The sequence below is a fragment of the Mauremys mutica genome, chromosome 5 (assembly GCF_020497125.1).
Source record: "Mauremys mutica isolate MM-2020 ecotype Southern chromosome 5, ASM2049712v1, whole genome shotgun sequence".
NCBI classification, from domain to species: domain Eukaryota; kingdom Metazoa; phylum Chordata; order Testudines; family Geoemydidae; genus Mauremys; species Mauremys mutica.
Window position 1 is genome coordinate 11,957,794 of NC_059076.1, and position 24,625 is coordinate 11,982,418.

The 24,625-nt window shown below is 45.4% G+C and overlaps 2 protein-coding genes across 9 annotated transcripts in view; one reads left to right on the top strand and one right to left on the bottom strand.

The window, feature by feature from the left end:
• The window catches only part of CENPC (centromere protein C), a 74,187-nt gene extending 70,965 nt beyond the window's left edge, over positions 1-3,222 (bottom strand). Inside the window, exons 1-2 of one of the 2 annotated variants that reach the window (XM_045019615.1) lie at positions 2,983-3,222; positions 188-234 (exon numbers count right to left, since the gene is read on the bottom strand). In XM_045019615.1, coding sequence (XP_044875550.1) covers positions 188-234; positions 2,983-2,997 — 62 coding nt within the window. In that variant the 5' untranslated portion in view covers positions 2,998-3,222. The remainder of the gene's footprint in view (positions 1-187; positions 235-2,982) is intronic. The other variant, XM_045019614.1, reaches the window with a different exon arrangement.
• A 299-nt stretch (positions 3,223-3,521) lies between these two features.
• The window catches only part of STAP1 (signal transducing adaptor family member 1), a 42,156-nt gene continuing 21,052 nt past the window's right edge, over positions 3,522-24,625 (top strand). Inside the window, exons 1-4 of one of the 7 annotated variants that reach the window (XM_045019617.1) lie at positions 4,301-4,343; positions 7,660-7,747; positions 7,982-8,180; positions 17,114-17,185. In XM_045019617.1, coding sequence (XP_044875552.1) covers positions 8,058-8,180; positions 17,114-17,185 — 195 coding nt within the window. In that variant the 5' untranslated portion in view covers positions 4,301-4,343; positions 7,660-7,747; positions 7,982-8,057. Of the gene's footprint in view, positions 4,344-7,659; positions 7,748-7,875; positions 8,181-12,090; positions 12,146-17,113; positions 17,186-24,625 lie in introns of those variants that run through there. The other 6 variants (XM_045019620.1, XM_045019624.1, XM_045019619.1 and 3 more) reach the window with 6 other exon arrangements.

Consider the following 24,625-nt stretch of genomic DNA (forward strand, 5'->3'; position numbering starts at 1 on the left):
TAACTTCCACATAGCCACATCACAAAAATAAAAGCAAAACACTAGGCAAATCTGATAACCAATTTAAAGGGATATAGCTGATAGACTGCAATTATGATATTATCCTACTGATATAAACCAACATAACTTTCACAAGTGGTCAGTATCTAAGAATTAAAAATTTAAAATGCAAACACAAATTAATTACCCTCCTCCGTTGCAGAATCTTGCTCTGTAGTCATTTTTCAAATGATTCTGTTAAAAAAACAAAAGTCAATTTCTTATTATCAAACATGATACTATTTGGAAAAGAAATGGAAATTAATTTAACTAATTCTTGTTCCCTGAGTATATCAGTCCAGAGGATTCCCAGGCTTTGGTTGTGTGCTGGTGTGAAACAGGTAGGAATTCCCTTAGCTGATGCTTTCTGGCCCTCTACAGTACTGGTAGCTGTGCCCACACATGTATACCAATAGCCAGTAACACCACTTACCTCTAAAATAGGGGTGTAAAGCACCAGACAGCATGATTTAATTACATGGCACACATGACATTCAGGTTCTACAGAATCTAAGCTTCCACTTTAAAACTTTCTAGTCATCATGACTGCATAGATAATTTTTCTAAATGAACAACGAATGTAACTGATGCAGTCATGTCTCCCCGAGTCTGCAGACTGCCTGAAACAATGACTCAAATGGGTGAACTCCCATGTCTTCTATCAATCTGATTAGTGTCAACATTAAGGTGATGCTCCAAAGTGTCATTTAAATAGTTTAATTCAGAAGGTCCAGAAAGTGTGGGACACATCCCTCTAGGGGGGCATGAAAGAACATTCGGAGGGGCGCAGCGAGCCGGCCCCAGCTCCTGACCCCGCACCCAGTCCTGCTCCCAGCAGCATGTTTAAAGGGGAGCTTATTTTCTCACTGATGATTAATGCAACAATAAAGCACTGAACAAATACAGTATTCTTCTCTCCAGCTATAGAAATCTCCTGCAACTATCAGTGAATTCTACTGTGTATTGTGTAGAGGGCATAGTTCTGAATGTATACCATAAACAAACAGAACTCGGCCCTCCTCTTCAGCCCCCCTCCCTCACCTCCACTTGCCTACTCGTCCCCCGCGGGCCGCACAATGAGCCCACCTACTCACCCCCCATGGGCCGCACAGTGAGTCCACACGGGCCGCATGTTGTGCAGGCCTGACTTAGACTGACCTACAGAAGTCACCTTTAAAAATGAACTGCAACAGATTTTTTTTTAAGTTGAGCCCATTTTTTGCTTCTTCATGAATCATTTGCTTAAAAAAGGACTAAAAATTTATTTAGGAAAAAAAAAAGGTTTGCGTATGTTTTCTTTATTTAGCCTGTGAAATATTAGGAATGTCAATCCTAACCTTCCCTGAAATTGCTGGAGAACTCGTTGGTAATCTCAAATGTGTATGAAACCCTGTCACACCTTAACTAAAGAATTGGGAATTCTGGAACTTCAGCAAAGACTTTTTCTCATTATTGTTTTTGAACAATTTTTTTTAAGTCACCATTTAAAACCTATTACATTTAAACTGTTGAGGTTTCAGTCTTTTGTGATGTCATAATCCCACTGGGTCTTCTACATAGTTCCAGACCTGAATTTCTAATATTTAAAATAAGTACATCATAAAGAAGCATCATAAAGAACACAGACTTCTTTTGCCCCTTTGCAGGTCACTGTTAACAAGTCAATATTTGCCATTATATGCCAATTACCATAGTTATTTCCTATTATAACTACATAGAGAAACTTCTCTAATAACCCCAAAGCACAGTAACTGCTGGGAACTGTTGAGTTTAATGAGGATCCTGCTGCAGCAGGGAGTACTAAAAAACAGATTATCAAGTATATTAAGATTTCTGGATGATAAGCACTTTCTAAACATCCCCTTGTGTGAGACAAAGAGCCCCAACACAGGAGACCGAGGGCTTGTCTACACAACCATGCAGGGTCGATCTAAGATAGGTAACTTCATCTAAGTGAACAGCAGAGTTGAAGTTGACATACTTAGATCTGTTTACCACAATGTCTTCACAGCGGTAAGTTGACAGCTGACACTCTCCCATCGACTCTGCTTGCACTTCTCATTCTGATGGAGTACCGGAGTCCACGGGAGAGTGCTCAGCGGTCGATTTATCGCATAGAGACCCCCGCTGGATCGATAGCTGCCTGTTGATCCAGCGGGTAGTGTAGACAAGCCCTAAGAAGCCAGGAAAATCTACCTGGCTTGCAACACAGGGCAGCATCAGCCCACTTGCAACAGGAAAGAGACTGCAGGGAAGATGTGCTGGCCTGTGCCACAGGTAGAGTGGACAGCCCACACCACCTTAACACCCACATGTTATTGGCTCCACCCACTGCCGTATGCTTAGGCAGGCAGCTCCATAGGGCATGGGGGGCGAGCTTTGTATCTGTACAATGCCTAGCACAATGGGGCCCTGGCCTATGGGCACTACTGTAATACACCTAAATATCGGCCCTGGGGAGGGGGCACCTGGGCGCTACCGTAACACACCTAAGAAATAACTACCCCCGGAGGGGGCTCCTGGGTGCTACCATAAAATACCTAATAATTACCCCCAGTGGGGCTGCTGGTCATTACCGTGACACACCGAATAAATAATTATCCCCAGTGGGGTTCTTGGGTGCTACCGTAACACACCTAATAAACAATTACCCCCTCGTGGGGCTCCTGGTCGCTACCGTGACACACCTAATAAATAACTACCCCCCAGGGGGAGCCTCTGGGCTACCGTAACACACCTAATAAATAACTATATGCAGGTAGGATCCCCACACATTCACCCTCCCCAACCCCGCCCAGCATCCTGCCCTGGAAACCACCCCCCGCCCAGGATCCTCGGCTCAGCCCCAAGGCGGGAGCGGGGGCACAAGCAGTAACCAGGCTCGGGCCGAGGCACCCCCAGACCCTCCCCCCGCGGACCCTGCCCCTCCCCCCGCTCTCTCACCAGCGGCTCCGCCATGTCGGCGTCAGCGCTGCCCCAGGCCTACGCCGCTGCTGGTCCAGATCGCGCCCGTGCGCGCCCGCGCGCGCCGCCCGTCTCCGCTCCGGCTATTTGAAAACTCGGGTCTCCTCCGCTGCGCACGCGCTCCTGCTGAGGGAGGGGATAGGGAACGCTCATTGGTTAACGGGGGCGTGCGTCATAGAGAGCCGTCCCCTCCTCACCGCTTGCTGGTGGGTGTTGCGCCTGCGCACGAGCCTCTGTTTCCCACAGAGTGGGCGGCCCTAGGCGGGAGGGGTGGGAGTAGAGACAGGGAGCGACTTCGCACACCCGCCTCCCGGCCCCGCCCTCCGCGCGCACCCGCCTCCCCCCGGCACACCTGCCTCTACCTCAGATTCCCGCGCGCTCGTCCTCACGTATCCCCGCCGCCCTCCGCGCGCGCCCCCGGCACACCTGCCTCTACCTCAGATTCCCGCGCGCACGTCCTCACGTATCCCCGCCGCCCTCCGCGCGCGCCCCCGCCCCCAGGCACACCTGCCTCTATCTCAGATTCCCGCGCGCACGTCCTCACGTATCCGCGCCGCCCTCCGCGCGCGCCCCCGCCCCCAGGCACACCTGCTCGTACCCCCGCTCTCCGCGCGGCCCCGTGCATCGCTCCCCACGACAGTCACATCCCCGCCGCCCTCCGCCCTGGAGGCCCCCATTCTGCCCGGGCTGCGCGCTCCTGCCTCGCCCCCTTGTACACGCAGCCCTGCCGTCTGGGCACACCTCCCCCCGGCCTGCCTTCTTGCACACCCAGCCTCCCTCACACTCGGCGCGTTTGCGCACTCAGGCTTGGTTTCATTGCGTGCCCGCTCCACACGCCTCTGCTCTTCCCCACCCACCCACCCATTGTCCCACATCTCGCTGCCTCACAGACACCAGCCCCCCCCTCTTCCCCGCCCACAGCCCTCACACCTTTCAAACTATGCCCACCCTTTCCAACGTGCCACTCCCTTGCCTGCGCTCACCCACCCGTTTTACTCACACTTGGCCGCTTTCGCACACACTGCTACCCCACGCCGTGCCCTTGTGCAGTCATATGCCATCCCTTCGCAAGCTCCTAGGCCTACGCCCCACTCACCCTCTTGGTGCCTCACCCATGCTAAGCTAGTCTGGCGTGAACTCGCAGCCCCTCTGAGCCGTGTGGTAAATAGTAAACTACCGCAGCAGAGCCAAGGCTAGAATCCCATGGCCAATGCCTGACCCCCTCAGTCAGTGGTTTACGGACCGGTTGTAGAATCTGTGGGTGGCTGCGTCGGCCCCCTGGAGAAATGTGGTTAATAGACTGTGGTTTTCATCTGGAGAACCCAAAGCAGTTCACGAAGGTGGGTAGAGTTGGTATGGCAACACCCATTTTTTCATCTCTGTATATATCACTCTTCCTTCTGTATTTTCCACTGCATGCATCTGATGAAGTGGGTTTTATCCTATGAAAGCTTATATCCAAATAAATGTGTTAGTCTCTAAGGTGCCACAAGTACTCCGCGTTCTTCTCTAAAGATACAATACTTGCTGTGCAAGATTCTCACTCCTGCGTATTGGCTGCCTAACATGGGACAGGTGCTATTCTAGCTTTGAGGCCCATGTTTTTATTATTTGTTTTGTTAAGTGCTGTGAAATGTGTGTCTCATTTTCTGGGTGCCCAGCTCTGGAGACAAGGGCCTGACTTTTTAGGAGCACTGAGCACCCATCACTCAAATTGAGATTCAGAGAAGCTGCTGGTGCTTAGCTTTGCTAAAATCTAGGCTGTTGGTGCTAGAAGCGAGCACCTAAAAACTGAAGAATCAGAGGCCATTTTTGAAAATTTGGCCCATAGAAATTGGAGGGACAGGGAAGATCTGTCATTTGACCATTGTGGTCCCTTTTTGGCAACAAGCTGCATAGTCTGCTTATGGCAGAAGCCACATGCTCCAGCTGTTCATCCATTCCAGCTGTGTGCTGCTGAGTACATCCTCTTTTCTAGTGTACCTATTCTGCATTGCCCTACGGCCATTTTACTCCACTCCAGTGGAGCAAAGGTACCATGAAGACAGCAGAGCTTTTTACCAGGGAATATCACTAGCACAGATGTTTCTCGGATGGCACTATAATAAGAGTATGGTCAGGCCTGGCTTATTTTTAATTCACAGTCTAACAGTACATTACTATTTTGACCACAAACATCAACCAGACATCAGCCCTGTGACTCTGGCAGTCGCTACCATCTTTCTCCATTGGCATAACTGACACACAATCACATCAAGTATTCAGATAAAGGCAATTTCTCAAACATTTTACTTGTCCCAGAAAATTGCATCTTGCTTAAAAATGTGTGTTGTAATGGGATTTGCATAGGTAGATGTACATATAGACACACTAGACTCTGGAAAAAAATTAAAAGTAAAGACATTTTGAAGTCTTCTAATTTCAGCCTCAGAGATACTCTAACTTGTCTGAGGCTGGAGTAGCCCATTGGGGTCCTTCCGGCAGCCAAAAATAGCTGGATTTCAATGGCACTGTGGTGATAGCCCTGGCATTCCTTCTAAACTGGAGTTCAAAGGGAGCTGCAGAGAGCCATTATAGTGCCATCCGAGAAACATCTGTGCTAGTGATATTCCCTGGTAAAAAGCTCTGCTGTCTTCATGGTACCTTTGCTCCACTGGAGTGGAGTAAAATGGCCGTAGGGCAATGCAGAATAGGTTAGTATCTTAACAGAGGTTTTGAGGGGATCCTCTAGAGCCAGATGCCTCAAGTGAAAAATCTAAGTTTTATGAAAATATAAAACAATATTGCAGATGTGCCTGGAATTTATTTGGGGTTTATTTGGTTGCTGTTTTGTTTAGTTTTATAAAAACAAAGTCACAAGAAGTTTTTGGGAACAGGCTGTAGTTCTTTCATTGTGAAAATTACCTTCCCTAGTGGAAAAGGTATCATGGATGACATTTCATCATAAATGGCACATCTCAAAAGAAAGGGAAGCTTCAAATAGGTCTAAATGTCACCTCTTAAATGGTACAACGTATCCTACAGTTTGTGTTAAAAAAAAAAAAGATGAAAACTTCGAAAGGGAAACTGTCACACTGCTGTAGAGCTGGGAAGGCAACTCACTGAGAACAAACAGTCACTTTAAAATACAACCAAAAAAGTAATTTAAAAAAAGAGACATTATTTATTTAGGAATAGTTAAGAGGTTTACAAATCCTTGTTATTTAAATATCAGTGACAAAACAAGATTTCCACAGCAAGCTTCTGTTTAGAGAAACATCACACATTGATATACTTTAATATGGTAACACCCTGTTACAGAGATGTGGTGATTAAAGAGTCAGAATCTTTACACTATATGTGACATGCTATTTCCGGTGATTTTATTAAAAAGAAGCATTCTTAAGAGTTAATAAACAAAGGAACTGTTTCTCCAGCACCCTACACTTTATACAGTCATTCACATCCTTGCAATGTGAGTATAATGCTACCATTCTGATTTACTAGCATTTGACATCCGTTTTCCATTCATGATGTACAGACAAACACCCACATAAGCTGCAGCACAGTGATCAGCTAGGTCTAGTATTATTTAGATAGTAATGCTTTAGACCTCAAGGGTTTACCTCTGAGTGGAAATATAAAATCTTATGGGGTCAAAACCTTCACTAAATCATTCTGTAATATGTCAATGTAGTAAGACTGCATCAGTTATTACATGTTGATTTCTGTTTTGAACTGATGGTGAGTTTAGACTGTGCTGGCTTTCCAAGGCTGGGAGTATAGTAACTGCCCCTCTTCAGCTACTGAATGTCCCAAAAATGGTGTATATCTTGCCCCATTGCTGAATTGTCCTAGTAAAGTCAAGTTCTGCCATTTTACTACAAAAATATGCCAAAAGTAGCACAATTGGAAAAAAAATTGCCATCTAATAAATTCTTACAAAAAGTTAATAATATGGACTTTTCCAAGAAGTCATTACTTGCAGAGTAAAAATAGATGTTTTACTTTCACATAGTTCTGAGAAGTACGAGATTTTGTGTTATTCTTGCCTAGCAATTTCACAGTCTACAAGTTGCCTTGCAAGCAGATCACATATATTAAAGCCCTATTGGATCTGCGTGAAAGTTGCAGGGAAGCAGAAAAGGAGCCTTGAAAGTAACCCACAAGAATAAGAGGAAGAAATGTGTTCCCTTTTTATAGAGCACGCTTTCAAATACGTTTTGCTTGTTTGTTACCTATAGAAATCTCCCAGTGTCTTGCTGTCCCTGTTCTTTCTTGAGGATTTCTGGAAGGGACACAGACCTGAAGATAAATCCTGGCCCTGTTGAAGTCAACAAGAGTTTTGCCATTGACTTCAATAGGGCCAGAATTTCACCTTGGGAAAGGGAGCTCTCCCACACCCTGTCTGAACTTTTGGGGAAGATGGATTTTTCACAAAGAAAGTTTTTCCCCCAAGTGTTTGTCAGAAATCTGAGTTACACATGCATCAACAACAAAAACAGCAGTTTTCACTAAAAATACCTTCTTCTCTCAATCACTCTTAGGTCAGAATTCCACCAGATCTCCAGCAAAAGGAATTGTCAGACATTCTTAATGTAAAAAGCCAAGTGGAATTTTAAAAAGCCAAAACAAACATTTCAGAAGCAAACAGGCACAATCTCTCTTTCTTTGCAGATTACCTGTAAAGATTTCAGAGTCTGTGAATTGTGAGAGGGAGGTTTCTCTGACAGATCCCCAACTAAATCCAGTAATGATAATCCTGGTAAGAAATGGAATAATTATCATTTGTGATTGTGAACCTTGGTCTGCAGGATGGAAACATACAAATAGCGTGCTAGGAAAGTTCCCTTTAATCCATTTAATCTTGTTCCTCTTCATATTATACAGTGAGCAAGGGGTCTGTGTGGTGTGTTGTTTATTTAAAAATAACTACTGAGACTTCCTCTTTGTACCGTCACCTTATTTTCTCAAACCGGGGTGAGCTTTCCTTTGCCAGAGGCTGAAGATAAGCAGACAAGAATACACAGAGGAAAAGAATACAGCCAGAATTCAGCAGATAGGGAGGGAGCAGGATGGCTGAGCCTGTGAAAATCCCTGAACCAGCCCCACGACGAATCTTCCAGGAGAGACAGAGGATTACTGCTCTGCCCCTGTACTTTGAAGGGTTTCTATCTATCAGACGTGCACAGCACCAGGTAAGGTGCACAATCCGAGCAGCTACATTCAATTATTAACTTTTTCTGAGAAATGTGTTGTAACTCATTACAGGTGTTGAGACCTGTTCCTTAGGGCTGGTCTGCAGCACCCCAACTTGCACTGAAATAATTAAATCTGTTTTAATTCACACCTTTAGTTATTTTAGTGAAAGTCCTATGCACCCTTTATTTCAGAATAAAAGTGTCCCATTACAATTTAGTTTAAGTCATTTTTTTTACCAATTTAAGCAAAATCAAAATCAGAAACTCTTATTCTGAAGTAAGTATCCACACACAGATTTGCACTGAAATAACTAAAGGTATGAATTAAAACAGATTTAGTTATTTCAGTCAAGATTGTGTGTAAACAAAGTCTGAGTATCTCTTGGCACTTTCTTCTGTTGCATCAGAGAGTAATAGTTCCCATACTTGAAACTACTTTTTTTTGCTTTCAGATTCTTATTTATATATATTCAACTAAATAGACTCTTTAACAAAATAATATAAATATTACATGTACATAATAGTCTTCATATTTATAGACATGCATTTCCTTTTCTGTAGACAATATTATAACAAGCAAAGATAGAGAAAGATGTTGATTTCTGAAGCTGTAGTTTATTTTGGGTTTTCCAATGGACTCTTACTCCATTTCAGTTTTATTCTATAAATGTATATAATCAAAACAACTGCATTACACACCATAATATTCAGCACCCCATCATTTTTTTTTTATAATCTACAGGAAAGTTGATTGGGACTGATTTCAGAGCTGCGATAATGATGAGACACGTAGATTACATTTTAAGCCACAAGAGCAAAGTTTGATTTGTTTATATTGTTCTGAAATATCCCATACTAGTCTTAAACCTAAAATTGTCAGTCATCTAGCATTTAAAATGAGCATAGCGTTGACTTATAATAATTAAAAATATATAATGCTGAAATCATTTAACTTTTATTTATGGACTACTTTGGAAACACAGTACAGTGGAATTTTTATCAGGCAGGATAATAATTTACACCCTGATCTTGTATGCATGTGTGAACATTATTAGTTAAGTATTTACAGATCAGGTCCTTGAACATGCTGATTGCTTTTTAGTATACATTTCTTTATTTTAGCTCTCGATAGTGATCATTATAATTAAGATTGCAAAACAGTTTCCATTATGATCCTTTCCCCTACCCAGTCATGGCTATACAAGATTTAATATTTTCTGTGCTTGATCACTGCTCAAATATGATTTTTTCAAAAATAAGTTTGAAGGTAAACTTGTATTTCCCCATTATTATTTTTAGTAGAGTTGGCGTGGGGGAATAAACTTTATCTCACAAAGAGAAAAGTAACCTACTACCTTTTGTTGTTAAACTACAATCTAGCAAGAGGAAGTTCAGAAGAGTGATATTTTTGAACATCACTATTAATGATGTATCCCAGCATGGAAGATTGGTTGAAATTTCATTATGCTGCATGACAATACAAAAATAAACAGCAGATATTTTTCAAGTTCCGCAGTGTGTGGAATCTTTTAAAAGCCACTCTCTCTCCAGAGTCACTAACTCGCATACTGGCAGTTCACTGCACAACACTGAGATCATATATGTAACTGATAATTTTTCAGCACTGCAATATGATTTTCTTGGGCATCAGAAAAGGCCATGGAAACTTGTAGTGAGACTATTCATATCAGGAAGGGGAGTGGTCTGTTACAGAACTGCATTTCCTTACGAAATTTTAATAATGAGAGGGGTTGCTATCAAGGTTAGGTCAAAAGTGTCCAGGAGCAGGGGTATAACAATAGATATTACCAAAAGTTTGGCTTTTGCAGACATTTACACTCCATCTGTATTCCTCTTCCCCTCTTTATGGTCTTAACGGAGACCTCAGCCCTGCCAAGAGATCCATGTAGGTGGACCCTTATGCCCATGCGGATTCCTTTTCGGGAGCAGGGCTTTCGACCATGCATTCTCTAGGGCATGGAGTCTGCCTGTATCTGTATTTTAAAGCACCATGCACATTTATGATGCCATATAAATTAATAATAATGATTGGGTATGCTAAGATAGTCAAAAGATTTGAAGGCAGCTTCAGTACGTAGATGGGATGGAATAAAGATACTTCTGCCCATCTCTCCCCTCCATAATTGTTTTGCCTGCCACCAGAAAAGATCAGTTTCCCTAGAATGTTTTTTCAGCAGGGGTTTAAAACTCTAGCAGGTCTCCCCAAGCTCGCCTAGGGGTGTGCGTTGTTGATAAACATAGTGAGGATTGCTGGTGGTATGTGAAACTTAATATGTGTGGCAGTGAAAGGGATAAAATAAAAAATAAACTGAGCCATTGACAAAATGTGTACTGAGGTGATTACAGATGGTCCTAGACCAATGCAAAAACCCCCATTGCTACACCAAGAGATCAGTGTTACATTTAAGGGGCAATACCTCCGAAACCGTCATGGCTAGAAATATTCTAAATGGTGTCAGCTGTTGCAGTCCAAGGGACATGGCATTGCTCAGCTCCTCTGAAAATCAGGTCACTTACTTAGGCCTAAATGGGAGTTTAGGAGCCTAACTTTTAGACTTTCATTTTTGAAAATCTTGGCGTTTCAGGACCAATACATGACTGAGCTCTCATCTTGGACCAGCGATTAGAAAAATAAAAACTTCAATCTGAGATATGACTATCATTAACATTGTTATGCTTGTATACAGAGCATACTATAAAATAATTTAATAGAACGTTTATGTGAGACCTTTCATCCTTTAATAGCCTCCAAAACGTCACGTACTGAAAGATAGCCAGCTGTAAGGAGAGAAGATGATGACTCACTGGCACACAGTATGCAATGTAACAGACTGAGGAGGGGAAAATATTGGCTAGGAAGACCAGGACAATACACCTCTCTTCCAGACTTCCACATGCAATCTTTTATGATCAAGCAGAGCACCAGGAACTCTGTGTTTGAGGTATCAGTTCAAATGTGTATCTGCTATTAATAAAAAGTAGAGCCGGAACCAAGCTGTGAAGTTTGCAGTTGGATCTGGAGTCAAATTTCCCTAAAGACAGGATGTGGCTTGGATCTGTGGTTCTTGGTCAGGCCCTGTTTATAATAAACAAATTAGATACTGCACATTCATTACTTGCCTTTCAAAGTCTATTTGAATGTGATAAATAGAACCACATGAGCAGACCTCTGTGCCCGTGTGGATTCTGTAGGGCTCTGCACAACCAAAAAGTCAACTTGCACAGTTCTTTTTGCAGAATCGGGTCCTTAAAGGCAATTGTAGATTGCCACGGACTCGCAGGGGCGAAAGAAAATGCAGGCCTGTTATTTACCAGGCTGCACGTGGCAACAGACTATATTGGTAAGGGATGCAAGGAGAGTATGGGTCACGATGCAAACTGCAGACACACACACACACTAAAATTAATCAATTTAAAGTTTTACTGGGGATAATTACAAGGGGTAAGGGAGGAGCGTATGATTAGCTAATAGAGTTAATGAAACTTAAAACACGCAATGACTAAAATATCTACTAACAATATTTATAAACAAAGATGCAGCATTTAGTAATAACTGATACTTACAAATACAAACCAACGCATAACGACCGGCAAACGTAGAAGCTCTGTTTGAAGCACGTGAGCTGAGAGAGAGGCTTCGAGGTGATCAGGCTCGGTTACGGGTGTACACAGGATACACAGGATTCGTTTTTCTTTCTCCTCTCCCTGCCTGCACATGGCAGGCAGGCCTAAAGTACCAACTATGACATCATAGAAGTGTCATAGGGGATGGGGCCCAAAACCTGTTTGTGTTTGTTTCTGATTGGCACAAGCAAAGTTTACACCAAGTAGGGGAGCAGGTGCCTTAAAGTCTGGCTTCGCCCCCAAAAGGTGAGGAAATGCATATTGTTTTAGAATGGGTTCAACACTGAATGACAAAAGAAGAGGCCAGGGCAATACCGGTATGGGCAAGTTTTATAGGATGCAGACAGGAATTCATCTCAACAGCAATCTTGCCTGTCTCTCCCTGCTCTCCTTTCTTTCAGCTCCAAATAAATGCCAGTGTTGATGTCACTGGCAGAGCCATGAAAATCAGTTAGAGAAACAAGGATCCCCCATCTGCGCTACAGTTTATATGCATGTCTAAGGAATGACTTCTGTTGACCTTGGAATGCTAGCTGGCATGGACAGAACATATCTTTAAAAAGTAGCTTTGGCAAAATTATTTTTTTTAAAAATACCTATTTAAAAAATGATGCACCGGCCATCGGAATTATTTAAATTAAAGTTTGTTCAAGAAAAGTTTCATAATATGGAGGAAACGGCAGTGTAGATGGAGCCAGAGAGCACACAGGAGTTACATACTACTAAGGATGGACGTGGTTGAAAGACAAAAATAGCACAGTGATTCACATGCATAGGAATAGGTAGCACAGTAAACCGAAACACCAAGAAACCACAAGTAAACTACTAATCTTGCTATTCAAATAGTTAGCAGCAATCAGACTTATTCTAAAACATTTCTTCATTTTATCTAGCATGATGGAAATAGCCATGTTTAGTAGCTTTTTCCCACCAGTAGTTTTAATATTAATAAATGTGCATTTATATAATGCCTCTGCTCTTAATCCCCAAGCATTTTACAAATAGGAATCACTTCACCCACCTCTGAAATGCAATAACGCCATGAGTAGAACATGGCCATTATCACTCGGGCCACAGCATTATCACACAACAAATCGGAAAAGGGAAAACTAACGTTACATGCAATTGAAATGGCAGTTCTGGACAGCCAGTTACAGAGCAGGTGCTATGCTGAGAAGGCAGCACGAGTTCTCAATTTTATTAATTTTAGTTGGAATAAAGGTGACCAAGTCTGTGCACCTTATTTATAGGCAGTGATGAGGTTGTTTACCCGTGACCCAAAGACATTCCTGAATGCATAGAACTTGCAGAGTGACTGGTTTTGCTCATTCTTATTAGGGTGAAATTCATGCCTGTGCAGAGGGTCTGTATAAAGACTATGCACTACTTAAGCCTTCAGAACAGGGGGTTATGAGAGATTAAAGTGGTGCATAGCCCTTGTGTCAGCTCGCTCTGTGTGTGTGTGGAGGGGGGGGATTCACCGACTTCAGTGGAGCTACAGTGGCATGTGGAGAATCAGACCCCTCTTCTTTTACATGTTATCCAAAGTGGGGAGCCTGACAACTATAGCTGTATGAGAGGATCAAGTCTCCCGAGTACTCATTTTCAAAAGAAAATATTCTTCTCGTAAAATATTGTCAGTTTTCTTGGTCCAAATTGTAACTTTGCCACAAGGTCATTGTATGAGGCAGCACCAGGTTGGGCTGCCTCTTGTGCTTTGAGAAGCAGATAAAGATTCGCAGTCTACGTGTGCTTTGCAACAGGGCTGGAGAGAAACATGTATCAGCTCCATGCTTGGTGCAGTGTACATCCCTCAGTTTATCAGTTCAGAGGTTACAAGAATTCTGAGGGGAGAAGCACACTAATCCACAAGTGGTTCTGGAGAACTCCTGAAAAGAATTATTATGAGACTGAAGTTTATGGGGGAGAGGTTTGGCCGGGGGGGGGAGGGGGGGGGGCGGAGAATATCCTGCATGCCTTAGTTTGTCAGACCTAGCAGACTTGCAGTTTTTACCCTTGTGTGAGAAACTCACTTTTTTGCCAAAAAAGTACATCCATTTTACAGTTTTACTATCTTCATTCACTAGTCCATAATTAAGGCCCTTCTTCTTTCTCTTTTTAAACCAAATTTTACCAAAAACATCCCCAGGTTTTACAAAAGGTTTTACTGATTTTCACCTGAATTTTGGTTATTTTTAAAAAAATCCAATCCATGATATTAGACTAATTTATTATTAACCTAAACACATCCACCTAAGTGTATATGTGAGGTTGTCTGTTAAAGTAAGGCAAGGTATTGGAAGAGACACATGCCTGCATGGGCATATGTATACATACTGTTAACGTAGAGTTCATTAAATACATCACTGCCTGAAACTGCTTTTACATTAAATACTCTTCCTTTTCTCTTTGTTGCTTTTTTCTGTCCTCAATATTAACCACCTTTGTATTTACCCAGAAAACTATTAAGTTAATTTTATGCACTGATTTTCACTTGTTTTTTAATTTTTGTAATGAACACCAATAAATACTTTTATTTAAACAAATAAAATCCCAAAATGAAAGGCTTTGCCCATAATATATGCTTCTCATGCATCCTCAGACAAGAGAGCAGAGTATTTAATTACAAGTGTCTTACAACCTTTCCCATCACTAACTAGCATGTTCATTACAGGGAAGATTTATAATGATAAGGCTATGGCTGGTTGCAGATCGATAGTCTTTCGTCATTGAAAGGGGAAGTAGGGGACTAAAGAGTCACTGGGAGTGTAACAATCTAGCTTTAGGTTAGAGGGAGATATTGGTGAACAAACAAACCAGTACAGTTAATATTAATCTTTGTGGGACTAGATTGTTCAGGGGAACAATGACAGGATGTGGAGGCTTTCACCTCTCAATTTGTTTGCCTTCCACTAGTTTCCATTTGGCCCAGGTTAGCAGAGACATTATCTGATGACTGTTTCACAGCCTGTATACCAAATCTCCTGCTGAAATCAATGATAGAATCCTAGAAATGTAGATCAAGTCCAGCCTCTTGTGCTGTGGCAGGACCAAGTAAACCTAGATCGTCCCTGACAGGTGTTTATCCAACCTGTTCTTAAAAACCTCTAATGATGGGGGTTCCACATGATTGCTTCTGGGCGATAAGCACTTTTGGGGGGGAAAAATCAGACCCCACTTAGTTAGGTACCTTGCGTGACACCCTGACATCCCAGTATTCACCACTGTCATGTAATTGGGATGCGTTTTGTACAAAGTGTGTCTTGTGAGGTATTCTAAAAGCCTTGATCTGCTAGACATTAATATCTCATTGGATACTATCGTTGTATGTGAAGTTATGAAGTTTGGCTATGTATGTGTTACTGAAAGGTGTAGTGAGGTTGAAAACACTCACAAGCAGCCTGCCAGGTACGACAGTAAACAGGCCAAACAATGTTAATGGCTCATTGAGGAAATGCCCACAAGCACAAGGATTACTCCAGGAACTGTGTACAACAGAAATGTCTCAGAGGTAGCACTACACGGTGGGAACTGTTTGACCCAGGTCACGGCAAAAGAGCTTTCCAGCGAGAGAGAAGAAGGTATAAAAGGGAGACAATGACATCATGGGGGGTCCTCACTCTCCCTACAACAACACACCTGTAAACACCTGAGGGGCAAGGACTGAACTGTGGGAAGTGATGGTCCCAGGCTAAAGGGATCTTTAGCCTGTGTATGAAAACCTGAGAAAGCCAAAGCAGCTTGTGCCTTCAGAATCTGCCAGCTTGTTTATCATTCAGGGTAAGAATTTGCTAATTTATATCCTACCTATCTAGTGTGTTAAGCTCAGTTTGCTATTTTTGTTTATTTACTAAGGTAATCTGCTTTGAGCTGTTGGCTATCCTTTATAATCACTTAAAATACACCTCTTGTACTTAATGAACTTGTTTTTGTTTTAAATCCAGTTTGTGTAATTCATAGCGTTGGACGCGGGGGCAAAAAGCTGTGCATCTTTCACTGCACATTGAGGGAGAAGGCAGATTTCAGTTAGCTTATGCTGTACAGTTCTCTGTGCAAGACAGTACAATTTTGGGTTTACTCTCAAGAGGGGGAGTGCCCTTGAGTGCTGAGCAGTTCCTTGGCTGAAAGCTTTCCCATGCAGTACTGATTTCAGTGTCTGTGTCTTTCTGCAGCTAGATGTGTCCCTACTTGTGTGTGTGCTAGAGGAGGCTTAAGGGCCTGGCTTAGCAGGACAGGGTAAGGTAGCCCAGGCTGGTGGAACAGGTGGACTATCTTAGGTGGCACTGCATCAGAGTGGGGGGTAACCCATCACACCTAGAAATGGACTTAGTAGCCTGCCTAACTCCCCCCCCCCTTTTTTTTTTAATCTTGGCCCTTTCATGTCTTCAGTAGGTCTTCAGTAGGTGTCTAGACAGATATTCACTACCTAAAGCAGTAATCATACACTCCCGGTCAACAGAGGAATATGTAAGGAGTCCAGGTTTTTAGTAGAAATCATGGAATAACTACAGAGGTCTATAAAGAAAGTGTACCTGTGATGAACAATAAGTGACTGATTTTGTGCCGATCCCTAACTACTTTAAATAATTAAAACAAACTGACTTGATGACAGGGGTGAGAGGAAAGTCTGCATTTTGTCTAGTTTGCTGTTTGACCCAAATCCTGTTTCCCACCCTAGTTCACAGTCGTTATAGTCTGAATTAATACAATTCCAGCTCTCCTTTTTGTCTGTTTTCAGTACGGAGTCTGCTTTGTATGCAATTTAGGGAGAGCAACGTAAAAAATAAAAGCTATTAAACAGTTCTCTCCCCCAGGCTGGAGCTCACATTTTAAATGAGGGGCAAACATGTCAAAAATATATCAACTACTTGGTCATCAGTATTGAGAAATTGTCCGTGCTATTGATTATCCACACTGATACCAATACTTGGTCAGTTACCATAACCAAGATATTGAATGTGGATCACTACAATGCTGCTCTAGTTTTAAACTTGAATAACTCCAGTGAAGCCAATAGAGTTACACTGGCATAAACTAGAGTAACACAATAATGAATCAGCCCCGAAGTCTATATATCGGAACTCCTGACCTGGAATGAAATAATTTTACAAATTGTTTCATTTACTGGAAGTTATAAGCAGAAGGTCTTTGACCTTTACCAAATTACAAAGCACTGAAATAAACCCACCTGGGTTATGGTAATTTTCTTATCCATATTTCATTCACTTTTCTTTGGGGGCTAAAAAGATTTTCCAGGTAAAGTGACACTTGCTCTTTTCCAACAGGATTTTGAACAGTACTGGACAGAACTCAGAGGAACTACACTTTTCTTTTATAGTGATAAGAAAACCCCAACCGTGAGTAGTACAACATCCTTGTGTGTATGTATATATGATTGTTTGTAGTAGTCATTTTCACCAAGTGAGTAGATACTCATTTACTGCAAGTGCCTCTCCCATCCCTGTTCTCACATCTTTGAAACCATGGAACATGTATCAAGCACTATAACAGAAAGCCTGTTACAAAATAATAAAAATAATGTGTCTGCTCCTAACAAAAGGAAGATTCTTAGTCATTCAGGCTATTCTGTGTATTCACTTTTGAGATGAGAATTAATTGAAATCACCCCATTTACTATACAGGGTCATTCAAGAACATGTTGCACATGGCACTTATGAGAGCAGGGGGGTTGTCCAGTCCTTGACTAAGACTTTCCCTCCATCATGTTTACCTCAGAAGCAGCTGCTGTATGTGTGTATACATTTTTTTAACTGTTTGGAGATCAGTCAGGGTGAAAGGTGCAGTATAGTTATAATATGCACATCCTCTGCATCTTGCATATCGATACTTAAACCAGTCTGTCCAATAAACTGCTCCAACACAGAGCTTCTGCCTTTCTAGCCAAAAATCTGCACCTCAGAAATGAGGGCCAATATAAAGCAAAAGTTCTTTCATATCCAACGTGGACATAGTCTGTCTTGTTTGAACTATGGTTGAAACTCTGCTCGCAACAACCACATGTTGTTTATGTATAGCTTCTCAGAGCAGCGTGGGCAGGGATTTTTTTCTGAGACCCATTTTATAGATTAGGGATCCAGTTCTTTTCGAGTGATTGTTCACATCCATTACACATTAGGTGTGCGCGCGCCACGTGCACGGACGTCGGAAACTTTTTCCCTTAGGCCTGGTCCACACTGGGGGGCAGTGTCGAGGTAAGATACGCAACTTCAGCTACGGGAATACCGTAGCTGAAGTCGAAGTATCTTATCCCGACTTACCTCCCGTCCTCACCGCTCAGGATCGATGTCCACGGCTCCCCCGTCGACTCCGCTACCGCCACTCGCTCCGGTGGAGTTCCGGAGTCGACGGGAGCGCATTCAGGGATCGATGTATCGCGTCTAGATGAGACGTGATATATCGATCCCCGCTAAATTGATCACAACCCGCCGATTCAGCGGGTAGTCTGGACGTACCCTTAGAGGCTCCTGTCGGGAGAGCAGGGGAGCCCCGCCAGAGTGGCGCCTCATGCTGGTGCATATTTACCCCTGCCAACCCGACCTCCCTTCAGTTCCTTCTTACTGTCTCTGACAGCATCTTGCAAGTGTCCCTTAGCATAGTTATCAGCAGTTAACAGTTATCAGTAGTTAGCACTTCTTAACTATAGATAGTTAAGATTTCTTTGTTTAGGTGTTGGAAGTTGTCTCCAGCACCAGCTCTGGGCTGTGGGGCATGCCGCAGGCCCAAGGCTTTAAGACTTGTGCCACATGCCACAAGCCTATGCCGATTAGTGACCCCCATGACTCGTGTCTCCGTTGCCTGGGGGAATCACATCAGATTGAACGCTGCAAGATCTGTAAGGCTTTTAAGCCAAGGACTAAGGGTATGTCCACAGTACTCGTCGGATCGGCGGGTAGCGCTCCATCTATCAGGGATGGATTTATCATGTCTCGTCTAGACACAATAAATCGATCCCTGAACGCTCTGCCATCGACTCCAGAACTCCACCAGAGCAAGAGACGGAAGCGGAGTCAATGGGGGAGCCGTGGCCGTCGATCCCGCGCCTTGAGGACGGGAGGTAAGTCAATCTAAGATACGTCGACTTCAGCTACGCTATTCTCGTAGCTGAAATTGAGTATCTTAGATTGATCCCCTCTCCTCCCCCCCAGTGTAGACCAGGCCTAAGAAAGAAAGAAACTTTCACCTCAAGCAGCTACTCAAGGAGGCTGCGCTGCAACCTTGGCACCAGCATCCTCAGTGTGGAGTTCCCCGGCATCAGTTCATGATCCGGCACCGGTGGGGCACCACAAGCATGCTGCACCGAGGCAACAAGAAAAACCCCGGCACCGTTTGCCCTCACCGGCACAGTCAAAGGGCCAGCCTACAAGCCGAGGGCGCTCCCCGAATAGGAAGCTGGCACCACCCAAGCAAACAAACACTCAAAAGGGAAGCGCTGCCCCAGGACATGCTCCGGCGGCTCCGGCGCCAAAGAGCCTGTTGAGCCCCGGGCTAATCACCTTGAGTGCGGAGGAAGGGCTGGAGGAGCTTCGAGAACAGCCATCCACACCAGACACGTTTGAGATAGCAAAGGACCTCATCCAGTTGTCGGCAGCAAGCCCCCTCCCTGCCAAAGAGAAGCCTCCAGCACCGTCCTAGAGTGCCATCAAGAGGCAAGCCGGCAATGGTGCGCCAATCGAGGTCACCATCCCGGCACTGCTCCTGGCGTCGGGCCCGGTCAAGCTCGGCCTCTGCAGATTCCCAGTTGCCCCTGACCCACCGGGACTCGAGGGGACCTTTTGGACACCATGGTCCTATCACCAACAGCAGGGGCCCTCCCCCAGATCCTCAAGATCCGGCTATTCGGTGCAGCGGTCTTGGTTGCCGCACAGGCACCCCTCCACGCCCAAGGAGGCCATGGTATCCAGGCCACCAGATGCTTCTCTGGAACACAGGATTGCGGAAGCGGCACCGAGCCCGGTGCCATCCCGGAGGCAGTCTGTTAGGCAGGACCCGGAGGAGCCCCCAGCATGCAAGGAAGGACACGAAGGGCGGGAAGACAAGATGCAGAAGGACCTCACCTCTTCGTCATCCCCAGATGAAGCCGTGGCAGGCACTGCGGTGTCGGGGCCTCCTCCGATTGACCACAGAGCGCACCAGGAGCTGCTCTGCAGGGTAGCCCAGAACTTGGGCCTACAGGTGGAGGAAGCAGCAGAGCAGGAGGATCCTATGGTGGACATCTTAAGCCCCAAGGGCCCCTCCAGAATTGCACTCCTGCTCATAAAGACAATCCAGTCCAACTACAAGACGGTCTGGCAAACCCCGGCCTCTAGCGCGCCAAGAACAAAAGGTGTAGAGCAGAAGTACTTTGCCCCTTCCAAAGGATACGACTTCCCCTTTTGTCACCCAGCCCCCTGTTTGCTGGTCATCTCAGTGGTCAATGAACGAGAACGACATGGTCAGCAAGCCCCAGCTCCTAAGGCCAAGGAGGCTAAACGTCTAGACCTATTTGGCAGGAAGGTCTATTCTTCTGGGGCCTCCAGTTGAGGATCGCGAACCAGCAGGCGATCCTGAACAGACAATTTTAATTCCTGGTTGGCAGTTTCCAAATTTAAAGACTCCTTGCCCCAGGGCTCTCAGCCTCAGTTTGCGGCCCTCGTGGGTAAAGGAACGACGGTAGCCACAACCTCTCTGCAGGCCTCTCTCAACTCGGCGGATGCAGCAGCCAGAATAATCGCCTCTGGAGTGGTGATGAGGCACTCGGTGTGGCTGAAGGCTTCAGGCCTTCCACCAGAGGTCCAGAATACCCTACAGGACCTCCCTTTCGAAGGGTCTGATCTCTTTTCGGACCAAACGGATGCCAGGCTGCATAGCCTCAAAGACTCCCGGGCAACCCTCAAGTCGTTGGGAATGCAGACCCCGGTGATGCAGAGGAAACCTTTCAGGCCCCAGCTGCCTCAGCAAAGACAATACCATCCCCGCCCTAGGCAGGAGCCGTATCATAGGAGAGGCAGAGACAACAGGTGGAGGCGGAACAACACGCCTAGCCAAGGTCAGGGCCAGGGCAAGCCGCAACCCGGCAACAAGCAAGAGTTTTGAAGGTGCACTCGAAGACAACATACCAAGCCAGTTACTGGATCTTCCCCTATGTTTCCTGAACCACTTGTCCCGCTTCTACCATGTGTGGTCCCGTATAAGAACGGACCGTTGGGTCTTACACATGGTACAAGTGGGATACATGCTTCAGTTCTCCTCCTTCCCTCCCTCTTCGGGGACCCCTCTCACGAACAACTCCTTAAGTAGGAGGTACAGATGCTCCTTGAGGTGGGGGCAGTGGAAGACATCCCTCGGGATCTAAGGGGGAAAGGGGTTTACTCCCATTATTTTCTTATTCCCAAAGCAAAGGGGGGTCTTTGACCCATTTTAGACCTGCATGGACTCAACAAATTATTAGTCAATGTCCGCTTCCGCATGGTCTTCCTAGGCACTATTATTCCGTCCCTGGATCCGGGAGATTGGTACACTGCCCTCAACATGAAAGATATGTATTTTCATGTCGCTATTCATCCCACTCACCAGCGGTTCCTGCAGTTGACTATAAACCAGCACCATTACCAGTTTATGGTCCTACTTTTTCGCCTGGCGGCAGCCCCCCACATGTTCACAAAATGCATGTCAGTAGTGGCAGCCTTTCTACGAAAAAGGAGAATTCGAGTATACCCGTACCTAGATGACTGTCTCCTCCTGGGTCAGTCTGAGAAGGAAGTCTGTTCCCATGTGGCAGTGGGACTGGACGTATTCCGCAGGCTAGGCCTGCTAGTCAACATGCCTGCAGCCCAAGTCCTCCTTGATACCTACGCAAAGGCTGGAATTCATTGGGGCAGTCCTGGATTTTGTACAGGCATGAGCGAGCCTCCCAGAATCCAGATTTCTGGTCATCCAGCATGCCATAGACTCAGTCCTGAGGTTCCCCACAACCACGGCCAGATGCTGCCTGCAGATCTTAGGACGCATGGTGGCGTGCACCCACATAGTCAAACACGCTTGACTACAGCTCAGGACTTTGCAATTGTGGCTAACCCGGTGTATCGCCTGGGCAGAGACCCCTTAGACCTTGTAGTGACAATCCCTGCCCAGGTGTTGGACTCCCTGCGCTGGTGGCTCAACCTGCAGGTAGTTTGTGAAGGGATCCCCTTCGCCGCACCGCAATCCACGTTGACGCTGGTAACATACGTATCAGACCTCAGCTGGGGAGCGCACTTGGGGGACCTTTGGACGCAAGGCTTGTGGTTCAAGGATGAAATATTGCTCCACATCAATGTGAAGGAGCTCAGGGTGGTTCGCCTAGCCTGCCAAACCTTTCATGCTGCTTTAGCAGGTCACAGCTTGACAGTTCTGACAGACAACACTACCGCCATGTTCTACATAAACAAGCAGGGCAGAGCCCGATCCTCTCCCCTCTGCCGAGAGGCCCTTCTCCTGTGGGACTTTTGTATAGCCCACTGAGTACACCTCATAGCGTCATACCTTCCGGGGGAGCGGAACAAGCTGGTGGACCGCCTCAGCAGGTTGTACCGCATGCATGAATGGTCGATGAGACCGGATGTCTTGCAATCGATCTTCCAGAAGTGGGGATTTCCCCAAATGGACCTCTTTGCCACCAGGGACAACAGTCAATGCCTGCAGTTTTGCTCTTTCCAAAACCACAGTCTGGGCTCGGTCGCAGATGCCTTCGTGATCCCTTGGAGCGGGAGCCTGAAGTATGCCTTTCCACCGCTCCCACTCATCCACAGAGTTCTCCTCAAAGTTCGCAGAGACAAGGCGGTAATGATTCTCATTGCCCCAGCTTGGCCCCGCCAACACTGGTTTACGACCTTGCTGGAGCTGTCAGTAGCCGACCTGATTGCCCTGCCCCTGCACCAAGATTTCATCACGCAGGCCCGCGGGCGCCTGCTCCACCCGAACCTGCGGTCTGTGCATCTCATGGCCTAGAAACTCTGTGGTTGAACACGATGGAGAGCCAGTGCTCTCTTCAGGTGCGACAAATTCTCCTCGGCAATAGGAAACCTTCCACTAGGGTGGCATACCTCGCTAAGTGGAAGAGGTTCTCCTGCTGGTGTGAACCAAAGCATATACAGCCACTTCAGGTCTCCGTTCCAGTTATCCTGGAATACCTGCTGCACCTTAAACATCAAGGTCTCGCCCCCCTCCTCAATTAGAGTACATCTGGCTGCCATTTCGGCGTTCCACCCGGGGGAGTTGGGGCATTCTGTGTTTTCAAACCCCATGGTAGCCCGGTTTCTCAAGGGGCTGGAGAGGGTGTTTCCCTACTCACACCCTCCAGTCCCTCCCTGGAACCTTAACCTGGTCCTGACCAAGCTCATGGGACCCACTTTCGAGCCCGAGAATATAGTATTCTATAGTATTGCAACTTTTTTGTATGGAAGGGGCCCCTGAAATTGCTTTGTCCCAGGCCCCCTGAATCCTCTGGGTGGCCCTGTCAATGAATGGAGCTATAAGTGCTGTTCATTTCAAATCAGAAAGTGACTGAGCAAGACGCTCACACCAGCAATTCCCAGGTAGTTACCCTAAAGAATTAACAAGCTTTTACTGTACATTTCCACAGAACTCAAGCAACATCCCCAAAATGTTCCCCATCACAGGATGTACATACTGAGATGGACTTGTGATAGACAGAAAGAAAGATGTTTTCTCCTTTATTTTTTTCTCTAGCAGATCCATGCATAGTCACAGACATTCCTGTGCCTCCCATAAGTCAACCATAATGAGAACTTCTAGAGGGAACATTTAGTGAAGTACTGTAACTCCTGTTTTTAGTCTACAGGGCTCGAAGCTAGAAAGTTGTGTGGGTGTTTTTTGTAAGAGGTGTCACCTTAAAGCTGCATTTCCCAGCTTTCTAACATTTGTTATTTGCTTTTCATTGTAGCTCTAATGTTCTTGCCAGTGGCATGCTTGGGGGAACCTTAGGGGAGAGAGAAGAGTTTTACCACTTCATCTCAGTATATAGTAGCCACAGTGAAGTGGTTTCAGAGCAGTCAGATATCCACAACAGACACCCCCTGGAGAAGGGAGAACACAGATGAGGGGAGCTCAAACTAAACTTTATGAGCCTATCAACAGCATGTGCCATCCATATGCACCCCTTGCTGCCAGGTCCAGCAGCGGAAGTGCACCCTTTCTCGATTTCCCTGAGTGGCTTTAGCATGTCAAACGCATTCCCATTATCAAAGGTCTGATTTACTATCGGGAAGTTCACAGAAGTGCATGACTGAACTACACCCAAGCTTCTCATCCAGGAAACAGACTACTTCTGAGTTTATCAATCCCACATCCAAGCCCTTTGCTAACTCTCAACCTTGATTTTTTCCCTGGAGCCAGGGCTTTCCTGCTAACTGCAACCCTTCTCCTGACGGCACATGGCTGTAGGAAGCCCAGCCTGTGAGGAGCTATTTCCTTTCCCTGGGAACCCCTCGTCTTAGGAATAGTCTCCCTAACTGACATCTGGTTGCCTTTTATCAGAGGCAGGTGCTCATTAGCCACCAACCAGCCACCAAAGGAGTTAACTGCTTATAGGTGAGCTGAGCTGGGCTCATTCTCCTTAAAGATGCCTGTCATGGGTACAGTGAATGGTACACCCCACGACAGGCCCTATACTGCCAATAAGTAACATTTATTCATATTGTGTGTTTATTGGCATGATAGGGTCCATATATTTTACCCTACCCTCTCTGCTGAGTGGGCTCTTCCTAGGGTTTCTCCATGCAGGACAACCTCTGTCCCAC